Genomic DNA, 12961 nt, shown 5'->3' with positions numbered 1-12961 from the left:
ATAGTAAAAACACATACCTATACAATTTTTTGACATTTTAAACATATTTACACTTGCGCTACATTTTTAATAGTGGTCTAACCAATACAAAACAAACAAAAAAATCAGCTGAAAGAAAGGGTTGAACAGTTAGGGAGTTGAATCCATTTTTATAGAAGCAGAAATATAATCTATGATTACGGTTTTGACCCTCTAAAAAACGTAATCTACCATTCCACTTTCCCCTCTCTTGGTGATGATATCATCAACGCCGATATGATTTTTGTAATCTACCAATCCAATTTTGCCTCTCTTGGTGATGATATCATCAATGCCGGTACGATTTAAGAAATGTCCCATTCCACTTTCAAGAGAGGCAAAAGTGGAATGGTGGTTTACGCTTTTAACATCGACATAATTGAAATCATACTAACTTTTTTCAAATCATGTTAATTGTAGGAATGTTTAAAATACTATTTATAACTAAAAAATTTTTTATGTAAAATAAAAATAATAAATAGAATATACCATTACTATTATGTCGATTTAAATAAGGAAATCAATGTTTATGAATATGCTGATATGTAAACATAAATGTACTATTCCAGTATCGCCTCTATTGAAAGTGGAATGGTACATTTCAAAAATCGTATCGGCGTTGAAGATATCATCACCAAGAGAGGGGAAAGGGGATTGGTAGATTACGTTTTTTAGAGGGTCAAAACCGTAATCATAGATTATATTTCTGCTTCTATAAAAATGGATTCAACTCCCTGTTGGATTCAACTGTTGAAGATTTTGAATATGCGTAGCAAGAGGGGATTGTGGTGTGGTTGTTGTTTTCATTATTTATTTTCCTTTAGAATAATAATGACAAATAGTTATTTGGATATTTTAGAAACTTTAGCGTTGAGAGTACCTATCACATTCAAAAGACGTGAAACAATACTTTCTACTTTAGAATTTTGATGTAAAGAAAGAAGTTGATTATTTGTAGGATATTTCTATAAGGGAACTAGACTTAAAAAACTCAACTTTCATAAACTTAACAATTAAAAATGTCTTTAATAATTGTATAATTTTAATACAACCCTTTTACCCTCCAAAAAACTTATTACCCTATTATTACCCTATTATTGCGGCGCTACTTTTAAATATGTTTATCCTTGTTTATTTGCTGTGAGAGGGCTAAAAATTTGTATCAATTAAATTTAGTAGCGAAGCTACTTTATAGTTCTAAATGTGGCTATGTCCAAAAAGTTTTTTGTATTATACGTCAGCTTATTCTGATAGAAGAAAAATCTTAAATATGAAGATTTCTAAAAGCAATAAGCATCGAGTTTTACTTTGTCAGTCGGTTTTAGGCTATTTAGAGGTGTATTTATATAAGAATACTTATTGCATATATGAAAAATTATATGGATATAGATAGATTTAAATGCTTTTTGATAGAGATGAATTTTAGAAAACACATGGATAAGATAGATAGACATACAGACATCCATTACATATTGATATATTGAAAGAAAAAATTTACTTCTATAGATTTTGATCTATCCATCCTATTATAGAAAGCTTTTAGTTTTTTTTATGTTTGTCTGTCAATATCTTGCCAACCACTGAACCGATTAGGTTCTCCATTTTAGGAAGCTTCACGGGATTGTTTAAGGCTATAACATATGTCACATATATGTAAGTCTTTGGTTAGTTTTAGGCTATTTTACTTCTCCCTCCATTAGATAACAATGGCCCAGCCGATAGCAGAGAAAACTTTAGAAAAAGAAAATGACATAGAGAGAGAGATACATTGAAAAAGAAAGAGAACAGGAGAAAATTTGAGAAATTGTCTTTTTTGCTACTAGACAAGACAAGGACGTTTTATAGTTGTTGTTAAGGTATAGCAAGTGTTTTTAAACATAGATAGATAGATAATGTCAATACGAAAATTAACATAATATCTATAGTCTGTCTATCTGTGTATACCAAAGGATCTCGCTAACTGCTGAATCTGTTCGGTTATCCTTTACAGTGAAGCTTCTTATAGGTCCTGGGAAGATTTTCATCTATGAAACATTGCTAAAAGTTGATTTTTTGGAACATTAAATGTATTTAAAAATTATCGTTCTATAGTGTACGATCCCAATCGATCTATATTGCACGAATTTATAGATCGTTCAATAGTGCACGTTCCGAATCGTTCATTATTGTACGACAATTAAATGTGAAAAAAAACGAATTAAAAAAACACCTATGTCTAAAATTCTTTTTTTGTTGTAAAATATATAAAAAATACTAAAAGATAAGTCTACCTTTTTAAAAATATTTAAATCAAATGAGTATTTTTTACCTTCTTAAAAATATTTTTTTCGAATTTGATGGTGAAGCCATAACAAATGGTTTTGTACTAATTTATGGTTGACCAATACCAAACTTATATAATAGAATGTTTTGCCCATATCCTGACTCTATAATATTCATTAAGCCGAAAAAGACCTAAACCTTCAAATTTCATGTGTTTTTTATGGTTTTTTAAATCGTGCATTATTGCACGAATTGTCACTAATGGGTTAACTAAATGTTTGCACCTGTCCCTAACAATTAGAACATCCTTATTAACCTATTAAACCCTAATTTGTTTATAATTAGTAAACAAATACTAATAAAATTTAAACCATTTTGAAATTTTAATCCTTTCTATTATACTTTTATTACTTTATTCCGTTATTTTGTGTTTATACAATTAAATCAATGATAAATAAAAATATAGTTAAAACTCCATTTTACTTATTAAATCCGCTACTTTTCTAATTATGCTAATATGAGGTGGTATTTGAAATATTTTACCTTAGCCGCCCAGGTTTTGAAAGATCTGCAAGCATAACGTTTTTCCAGCATGTTTAACACTGTTTCAAAAATGTATAAAATTGCAATATGTCTTAATTTAATAAAAAAAATTGTAATTTTGAAAGAACATCAATGTACTATGAAACTGCACAAAAAAATATAATAGGATTAGAGAAATTTGACCTATAACCCCTTTGCTTGTTTTCCGGAGTTTGGGGGAGACAAACACCGCCCCCCCCCCCGCCCCCTTAACATAATTTTGTATGCATGTACTGTTCTCAAATTTCTCAGCATATGTCAAAAGTTGTCATATGACAAAATTTCCTTGAAAATCCGCCAAAATTATATCTAAAAATAGTGGAAACAAAGATTTTAGGAAAATCATAAGATTAATTAAAAAATGCAAAATATTAATCACATTTTTTCCAAACTAAGCTCATAAAACAATATTACATTGTTTCCGTGAAAATTGAAATGATTTTTAAAAAATGAAAAAATACAATGTCTAATTTTACGCCTTTCAAAATGTTTACTTTCAAAAAATTTGCATTTTTTGTTTGTCTTTAGATATTGAATTTTACTAATTATATGTTTTAGATAATTGTTTCTAACACAAAGATACTTAATAATAGAAATTAATTAGAATGTTTAATTACAGATTTACAAAAGTACAAATGAGCAATTTTTTGGCGATCATTGTTAATTTATTTTAGACCGCTGCAAGTTTAACTTTATAAGAGAACATGAAAATCTGGTGTAAGATCAAAGCAATAATATATCCCTTTGTATACAACCTTTTTAAAAGATGAAAAATTGTTAATTTCTAAGTTTACTTTTAGGTTATTTTTAAAAACTACTAATAAACAAGAAACTTGATCAGTCTATATCACTAAGTCTAATAAAGGGCTTGACCCTAAACCTTTCCCCTTTCAACAATCCCATAGACATATTAACTTGGGGTAGGATTAAACCTTTCATGGGAAGGGAAAGGGGTAAGTAGTCACGTCGTGTTATTGTCAAAGGCAATGTTTGTTTTTCATCTTTGTATCATAGACTATGTATACCTACATTTTTAAATATATAAATATATTTGTAACCTTAATTTCCGCGAAAAAATTTTGTGCATTTTTTCGTTTCCAATCGTTTAAACAGAATGACTAAAATTCATGCTTTTTAAAAAATCATTTGACAAAATCCTAAAACACACACACAATTGTGAATATGAATGTTATATTTTTTTAGCAATACAAACGTTACAAAACGACCGAAAGCAACATTTTACGATAGAAAAATATCTCAAAGAAATTTGTTCTATCCGCGCTAAAATAGTCTTAAACATGCCATAGATTAAACTCAAGCTGTATAGAAATAAGCCTAGAAGTTTAAGAGATCTTATGTAACAATTTATCTCTGAAATGTAAATATATATCTGATATTCAAAAGAGACAATACCCCTTTCCCTTTTCAGTTTACCCTTCATCTATTTTACCATCCCCACCCCCCCCCCACCCACCACATCCATCATACTTTATATTTATAATCCACTGCACTGCACCTACCCAAAATTTGTCATCTTAATGGATTTATAAAATATGGAACATACGATTTAAAAAATGCAAGGAAGATTGAAATATTATTAATTTTGAAAAGGGGAGGTAAAACAGCCTAAAACCTAACAAGGATCAAAACCTCCCAGCAAACAGAAGATTAAATAGGCAAAACCTGTTTGAGACATATCTAATACTACATCCATAGACATATTTTATCCAATTGTCATTTTGTTATTGTTTATGTGTTAATTCATGCATTGCCTAATCATTACTGATCAAGGGATAGGACAATGGACTAAATATTTGACTTTCCATAATTCCGCTTATGATGAGACATAATTTATAGGGAGAAGAAATTGTTCTTGATTGATAAAATCCCTAGTTACTTATAACTTTTCTGCTACCAAACACAATAAAAAATAAGGAATAGTTATTTATTTCATCGTATTATAAACGGCTTTCCGCGGATAAAGAATGTACAATTATAAGATTAAAACTAGTTTTTTTTTAGCCCCGAGATGCCGAAGGCACGGGCTAAAAAACTAGTTTTGATCTTATGATTTTACATTTCTATATTCGTAGAAAACTGGATATAATACGATGCTAGACATAGTTTTTTTATATGGATGAAAACCGGTTCCTATCCACCGGATTCGAATAAATACGAGAAAATATTATTGTATCTCTCATTGTCTTATCACTGTATCCCTGGTGTGGATGTGTCAATCATAAGTTCGAATCCCCTGAATTCTTGTCGTGGACAAACAACTATCTTCATAGTTTATAAGTTTTGAATGTCTTGCTTATTTTTATTTGTTTCTTGGCTGTTTTCTAGTAACTATAATTGTACTTGTTTTATTTTATTGTAAAATATATAAAACTAGCGAATGCGCCTCTAACATCTGGGGGCTCTATATTCAAAGGGAAGTGGAAGGGTACAAAAATAGCCTAACTTATTTATAAAAAAAGATAGCCTAAAACCTTCTCAGGACCTAGGTGAAACTTCACCGTAAAGGAGAACCATAAAGGATCAGCGGTTAGATTCTGCGCCACAGACAAATTAAAGCTTACTACTTTATATAATAGAACTGGTAAATTTGCACTATCTAGCCATTGTAAAATAAATTGTTTTAAAACTTTTGTTTAAAGGTATATAATTAAATCACAATTTTAAGGGAAGTGTATTATTGGTCCAGAAAAGGATATTGACTGTTTTGCAAGGTGGAAAAAATACCCTCATGATTTTTATTAATTCATGAGTGTTTCATCATTTCTGCAAAAATGTATCACATCATTAAATCACAAGAACTGCAAATTATTACTACATCAAAATTAAATAGCTTTATACTATACATTAAACACATCTTCAAATATATATTTTTGTTATTGTATCAGCGCAAATGAACAACTTTGCGATTATGCAATTATGCGTGAGTGGTGGCACCGCTTATAATATATTTGACAAGTGTATGACATGTGAACTAGACATTCTACACATTTGGGTATCGGATTTCTTAGCAAGGATGATTGGATACATAAGTAGCGCAGCAATCCTATTGTATAAAAAGTAGTAAGGATTTTTGTCTGTTACTAAAAAATTTTAAATCCCATCCCCTTTTTAAAAAGAACCCTTGATTCTATATGACTTTGGGGGGGTGTTTACTGTTTATACCCACTTTCGCACACCCATAAGTGACACATTAAAAGTCTGTACGTCGTAGTTAAAAGCTGACAATTTTATGTAAGCTTCATATTCTTTTGCCTACTAAATGTAAATATGAAGTAGCTACATTCTTTATTTTATGAATAGGGGCAAATCAGCAAAATATCAAATATATTTTGGAAGATTAAATTTCAATTTTATTGTTACGCAAAATTGAATAGATTAGTTCTTGATCATTTGTCATTTTTAAAAGCAAATTTTTTTTAGGCATTTTGTCTGTTTGTCTATTTCAATAATTTAGAGAGGGAGAAAGGGAGGGGACATTAGGAAATAAATTATTCTTGATTGAAGTAAACACGTTCTCCTATTCGTTGGCTTTAAACTTAAAATCTCAGTAAGTGGCAAAATATGTTCAAACTTTACCAACAATATTTTGATAAATGTAAATGTTATTTGTTTTATAGAATGACGGAGAAAGTAAATTATATACTGGATATTCATTGTTATAGGGAATCATAACTAAAAGTTTTAATCATCTATCTTGGAAAAAATCACTTCTCCCCCTAAATCTAGCTAACAAGATAGACGGACAGACAAACATTTAAAATTATAGAATAGCTTCACAATTGGAGAAGGGTAGGTTTCTGGTAGAATCCGTAAAGGTGTGTGTTTTAAGGCTTAAAAATAGTAGTAGAACGATAATATTTACTAAATATATGTATTTCTTATTGAAAAGAACTATAGACAAAAAAAAAATTTTAATTTTTATCGTTCCTACCTACCCCTCTCTTTATAAAAATTGAAAACAAACCTCTGAACATCTTCTGCGGAATAAGTGAGTTTCCTGGTTTGACGTTGACGCTTGGCCTCCAGATCTTTGTCACCACTGCTACTCTCTTCCTCGGAGGAATACCTGAAACAAGATTAATTTCCATTAAAAACTTATGCATTTTTTAAATTACAAAAAACAGATTATTGTTATTTCGTCTAAAGACATACAAACTAAAATTAGCACATGGAAATTATTTTCTAATATTTTCAGAAATCAGATGATTCTGCTATAATGAGTTAGTAGAGAAAAACCATTTGAAAGTCTGATAAAAATGAGAACAGTGTTTTATAGGTCTTCGGTGCTAAACAAATGACGAGAAGGAATTTTGATTTTTTTTGTGATTTGAGGAAAAGGTTAGAGCAATATCTTTTATTCAAAAGGCATATAGGTAATTAGGAGGGGGAGGTAGATAATTCAGAACTCGACGCTGCTATGTTTTTTTAATCTAGAATCACCCCTATTTAATTCTATTAAAATAAGACAATGAATAAGGAACAAGCATTAATATTATGTGGCCCATCATGAAGGTCCGTTTTGCATTAAAATGAACAAATAAAAAATGCACATCATAAAAACAAATTATAACAAAACTATTTGTTATTAATTGGTCAAATACCAAATAATTTGATAATTGATTAATACTAAGAAAGGCTTTAATTAAATAAGGTTTCATCATATATCAGTTTATTTAATCTTTCTGATTTTCAAAACGAGTATTCAGTCAATATCAATTTAAAAATAATTGAAATATTTGCTTTGGTTGTATTTTGATTACAAAATAAAATTAAGGAAATAAAGTAAAAAGATTAAAGGTTTATTTTGTAATAAACTAGCTAATTCTAGGTTTGAACTAATGTTGTAGTGTATAAAATTTAAATTTTAAATGACCGAAAGAACTTTTGAAAAATTTGGGGGAGTGGCAGAAAGAGATCGGATCCGCCCTACTTGTTTGATCAGGGATGTTTCAGGGATGGGGGACAAGTGATGCTGAAAAAAGATGCTTTGTGGTTAATAAAGACAGTTAACCTGGTTTTAACTGAAGCATGGCAATTTTGGAACAGGGGTAATGCCTTTTCCATAATTAGGCCCTTTCAGAGTAAGAACCTTAAGAAAAGAAAAGTCATGTAATTACCCCAAAATAAATAGGAGGGTAACCTCCCTCAAAATAGTTTTAAAACTTCCCTTGGATAAACTGAAAATAGAACCATATTGGTTCAGAGGTTAGCGAGATGCATCGCTAAAAACACACACACAGACATTCTGTTTCTTTCATATTATGGTTATACTTGAATCTGTGCTTATGTTATTGGGTACTCAAAATCTGATTAAAGATAAAGAGTTATGATAATTTGATTAAGTAAGATAAAGGGAGAGAAAGTGAGAAGCAGTAATTTAGAGCGAGAGAGAGTGAGAGAGACAGAGAGAGAAAGACAGAGAGAGAGACAGAGAAAGAGAGACAGAGAGAGAGAGAGTGAGAGAGAGAGAGTGAGAGTGAGAGAGAGAGAGAGAGAGAGAGAGAGAGAGAGAGAGAGAGAGAGAGAGAGAGAGAGAGAGAGAACGTAGAGAGAGAGAGAGAGGAAGAGAGAGGGATGTCTTAAACAAAAGGGAACCTATTCTACGATTAGGTTTTGTCAGTACCTCCATTAAACCGTAGTTTCATAACAAAAAACTCTAGTTTTTTAAAAATAAGTTGTTGAGCTTCTATTTTATGGATGTTGTCAACCTTGTTTTAGCATTTATTTATGTATATATGCATAATATGTACTGAAGTATTTCTTAAATACGTATAATGTACATGTAGAAACATTACATCTAATTAAAAGTACATAAATTTATGTAAAAACTTGGTAGAATATTCTAGGGTAGGTCTAACTACATTTTAATTTATGTTAACTATCATAAAAATATGCCTCATTATCATTTTTTTGGTAGGGTAGCTTCTCTATAATTAGTGTCTGTCCGTATGACTAGCATAAAAGATAAAATTAATTGACCTTCTTTAATTTGAACGGATTGTATAGTTTTGAAAATGTTTTTAATCTATTTTTTTTATCTTTTTTACATCTAATCTACATGTCTATAATCAATAAACTTAAACTTTTTGTAAAAATAGCTACAACAATCAAAAACTTTTATACGAGTTAAAAATTTAAAGCCTAAAACCAAAACCATTTAAATACTGCACTAACAGACAGAAAAACATTATAGTTTTTTTTATGTTACTAACTTTACTAAAATGAAATAGTCTGACTACGACAGTATAATTCAAACTTAACCAACTCAGGTTTTCAGCCATACTAAAAAAAATACGATGCGATAAATAACTACATTATGTATTATCTACTGTTTTCTATTCTAAAGAACGTTTTTATAATTTTTTAACGGCTACTATATTATCTTCAAATCTCTATTTTTAATGTAGCTATTATTTAATTATCTAATTATATCTCTACTTTCCATCTTCTATCTCTTTTTAAAGCCAAGCTTTTATATAATTAGGGCCGTTTGGTCCTTCGTCAGAGACAGTTAGCTCTATTCGTTAATTTATACGTATTAGAATTGTCCTATCGATTTTAAACTTTAAAGGTTGATTCCTATAACGTGTAGCAACTATATAATCGTTACCAGAATGTCCGTACGTCCATTTTAAACATTATTCTGACACTCTACAAGTTTTAATGATCGTTTGTCCCACCCTTTCAGAGCTTGTCATCCTTGTTTTAAAGAGCAGCTACCTTACATTTGTGATGTATATTCTATCCATGGCTATAATTTTATGTTTGATTCATGAGGATTTCAATTGTGAAAGCGTTTTGATAAATCGTTACAAGTTAAAAACATATTAATTTTTTTAAGTTGAGCTTCGCTACTATAATTTGTATCATCCTAGCTAGGTTTAACCTATAGCATCTTCTTAATTCTAAATTATTAACTAAGCTTCATGAAAAATGCTTTATCCCAAAGTATCTTTTATTATTATTCAATCGCCCCCCCCCCCTTATCCATTAAAACTTCTACCAATTAAGATATTAAACAGGGGGGGGGGGGGCTAGTTCCACTTTCATATAAAGGGATTTTCCTTGAAAATCTTCTAAAAATATTTAAGGTGTGTTCGATCATCCCATAGAAATTTGAATAAGAAAGCTTTTCACGGCGACAGAGAGACAATTGATGAAAAATAAAGTATAGTACATGAAAAAAAAAAGATTTAGGTACAATTTTATTCTATAAAGTAGTAAGGTTTTTGAGTCTGTCTGTTAAGATCTCGCAAATAAATTAACCAACTGAGTTCTTCTTTTTAGGCAAGCTCCACTATGGTCCCGGGATGATTTTAAATGATTCAGGCTGTTTTTTATTTTTTTCATTATTAAAAGTTACTTTTTACGTCTTTCCCAAAGTCTTTAATTGGAAGAAAGTTTATTTTTTGTGCTTTCCATAAATAACGCTGTTTAAATAAAGAAAATGCCTAAAATGAGCAACATTTTAAAGCATTTCTAGGAAGTTTTAAAAGATTTTATTCTATCAAATGAAAAAAAATCCATTAAAACTAGATTGAGTTTTTATTATAAAGCTGAAATTGCTGTATCATTTATAGAAGCGACACTTCTAATATCGGGGTGTGTTCTACTGTCTGTTTGTAATCGATCAGGAATAAGGTATAACCATTGAGCGAAATAAATCTAAAATATTATTTGGGGGGCAAATGGAGAGGTCGTCAACTTTACGACGAGTTGCCCCCCAACGACAGCTGAAAAAGCCGTATAGGTTTCGTGATTTTTATCAGAATTAATTTCGTTATTGATATAGCTTTAACCTTAATATAAATCTGTTGAAATAGTTTTATCGTAATGAAATTTTATATATTATTACGTGTTGATTCTTATGCAAATTCAACATAATAATTCTATAATCAAAGGATTCATAATGTTTGTTTGTTTAACTGAGCATGTTATAGATATTGTCATCCTTGTTAACAGTCATTTACCTTTACTCAATTAGCTCATATTTCTTTCAACGTTTTTATTTGGATGGCGAATCGTGGCAATTCTATACTTTACTCATAAGTAAGTCTACATACACTTCAATATAGATATATAAGTATAGATAAACTAGCAGCCTTGTACTTATCTTCTGTTTAGGGGGAAAGGGGTTGAAAAAATAGCCTAAAACCACCCAAAGTATAAAGCTTACTGAAATGTACAATTCTCTAGGCCCAATTTATACAGAATATATTTGTTCTAGTTTTAAGCTGTTTCTTTATGAACGGTTAAAGTCACTAATATTTTGAAAGGATAAAATTAATAAATTAACTATATTAGAATTATATGGAAAGAAGTTCGATATCATAATGAATGGAAAATTATAAAGAATAAAGATATTCACAATCGTTTCATAATCAAAATCAACGAATATCTCATATATTTCCTATACTTTTGAATTGACATACATCTTTTTATATATATTTGCCTTAAAATGTTTTAAATTAACCTTTTCTGACCCCAAAAGATTTACCCCACCCAAATAAAAATAAGATAGCGAATAGATTTGGTTTTACTAGACTAATCAACGAATGCTTTTTACATTTTTTAGAAAGAAGAGCTGTAGTAAATGACAGAAAAGTTTGACGTATTGACTACAATTATGCGACAGACATGCCCTTGTTATAAAGTAGCTTGTATAAATAATGTACAATTTGCTTAGGTTAAATTTTCATTGTAAAAGAGACATACATACACACATCCTACTTATATTATCAATAGTTATACCTGTATATCTCATATTATTAGACTCTATGAAAAATTATAAGATTTAAACCAGTTTTTTAGCCCCGAAGGGAAGGCCCTGTTTAACAAAGTTGGTTTAAATTCTATGATTTTTATTTTAATAATCGTGAAAATTGTCTGCAATATGATGCTATACACGAGTTTTCAGTATGTCTGAAAACCGGTTCTAATCCAGCGGATATTAACCGGCTTCGAAGCCATTTTCTTTAAAGAACACACACTTCGCTGTGTATAATGTTGGTCTAATATAAAACCACATACCAATCAAATTTGAGACATAATACGCATATTAAGCCTTCTTGAAAAACTACAAGAAAAATAAAAGCAGAAAGCTAAAAAATGGGATAGATTAGAAAATTCCGTTTCGCATAATTTTAATGGTTTATGACGACTAAATGATATCTAATTAAAGTGACCATAACTGAAATAATTTAGACTCACCGGTGTTGGAGCGAATCAATCTTATATTTACGTCAACATATTGACAAAATAGTTAGTGAGATCCTAACGTACAAACAAAAAACTAACTACTTTATATAATAGGATAATCTAAAGTATTTTAATACAAAAATGAACCGTATTTTTTTATATTTTTGTAGGAACATATGATAAGCACACACCAAAGTGTGAAAATTATATAAAATTCGCTAAAGGCAAAAACATCAAAACTGCAGAGATGGGAACAAATTTTCTATAAATTAGTAAGATAGACAGTTTATTTTATAGTTAGGATAAAGCTCAGCTACTTTAAAATTTGGGAAAGTATTTCTGAACGTCAGCCCTTTAAAATCTTTGATTTAAATGTTTTAACAATACTTTTACTAAGAATACATTAATAATTTTTTAAACTGACATTTTTTTTTTATTATTAATTTATTAGTTATTTTCCCTATCTTACAAAATCCACACACCTATAATTTCAAATTTCAATAAGAAATTCTCAAACTCTCCCATCCCCTTTTCCAGCTTTCCCATTTACCTCCTCTTTTCTTGTTATGTTTTACTTTCCTCTCCATTTTTGCCACTCCTATTACACTTTTTGGATCTAGTCTATTTTACAATTTAAGTTTTTTGGCAACTTTATGGTTGATTGATATCAGTCAAATTGAATGAGGAAACGTCATTGTTTGTACGCCTAATCCATAAATGTAGAGAAAGCGCGCGGCAAGAGAACACTCTTGTAAATTCAGTTATTTGTTACTAATTTTCTTGCGCTGCAAGCTCCGCATGTACATCATTTATTCTTGACTTTTTCTTGCTATTTTAAGGAAAATTACGTGCGTTATACATCAAGCAACCTAAAAAAAAG

The 12961-nt window shown here is 29.8% G+C and overlaps 1 protein-coding gene across 1 annotated transcript in view; it reads right to left on the bottom strand.

Moving 5' to 3' along the window:
* The window catches only part of LOC145326504 (uncharacterized), a 58701-nt gene that overhangs the window by 32063 nt on the left and 13677 nt on the right, over window positions 1-12961 (bottom strand). Inside the window, exon 3 of the mRNA XM_080169875.1 lies at window positions 6848-6949. Coding sequence (XP_080026001.1) covers window positions 6848-6949 — 102 coding nt within the window. The remainder of the gene's footprint in view (window positions 1-6847; window positions 6950-12961) is intronic.

The sequence above is a fragment of the Acartia tonsa genome, chromosome 8, assembly GCF_053477335.1.
Source record: "Acartia tonsa isolate MP-2025a chromosome 8, ASM5347733v1, whole genome shotgun sequence".
Lineage (NCBI taxonomy): Eukaryota > Metazoa > Arthropoda > Copepoda > Calanoida > Acartiidae > Acartia > Acartia tonsa.
The sequence above is the reverse complement of the archived record's forward strand: the minus strand, read 5'-3'. Positions and strand labels throughout refer to the sequence as shown.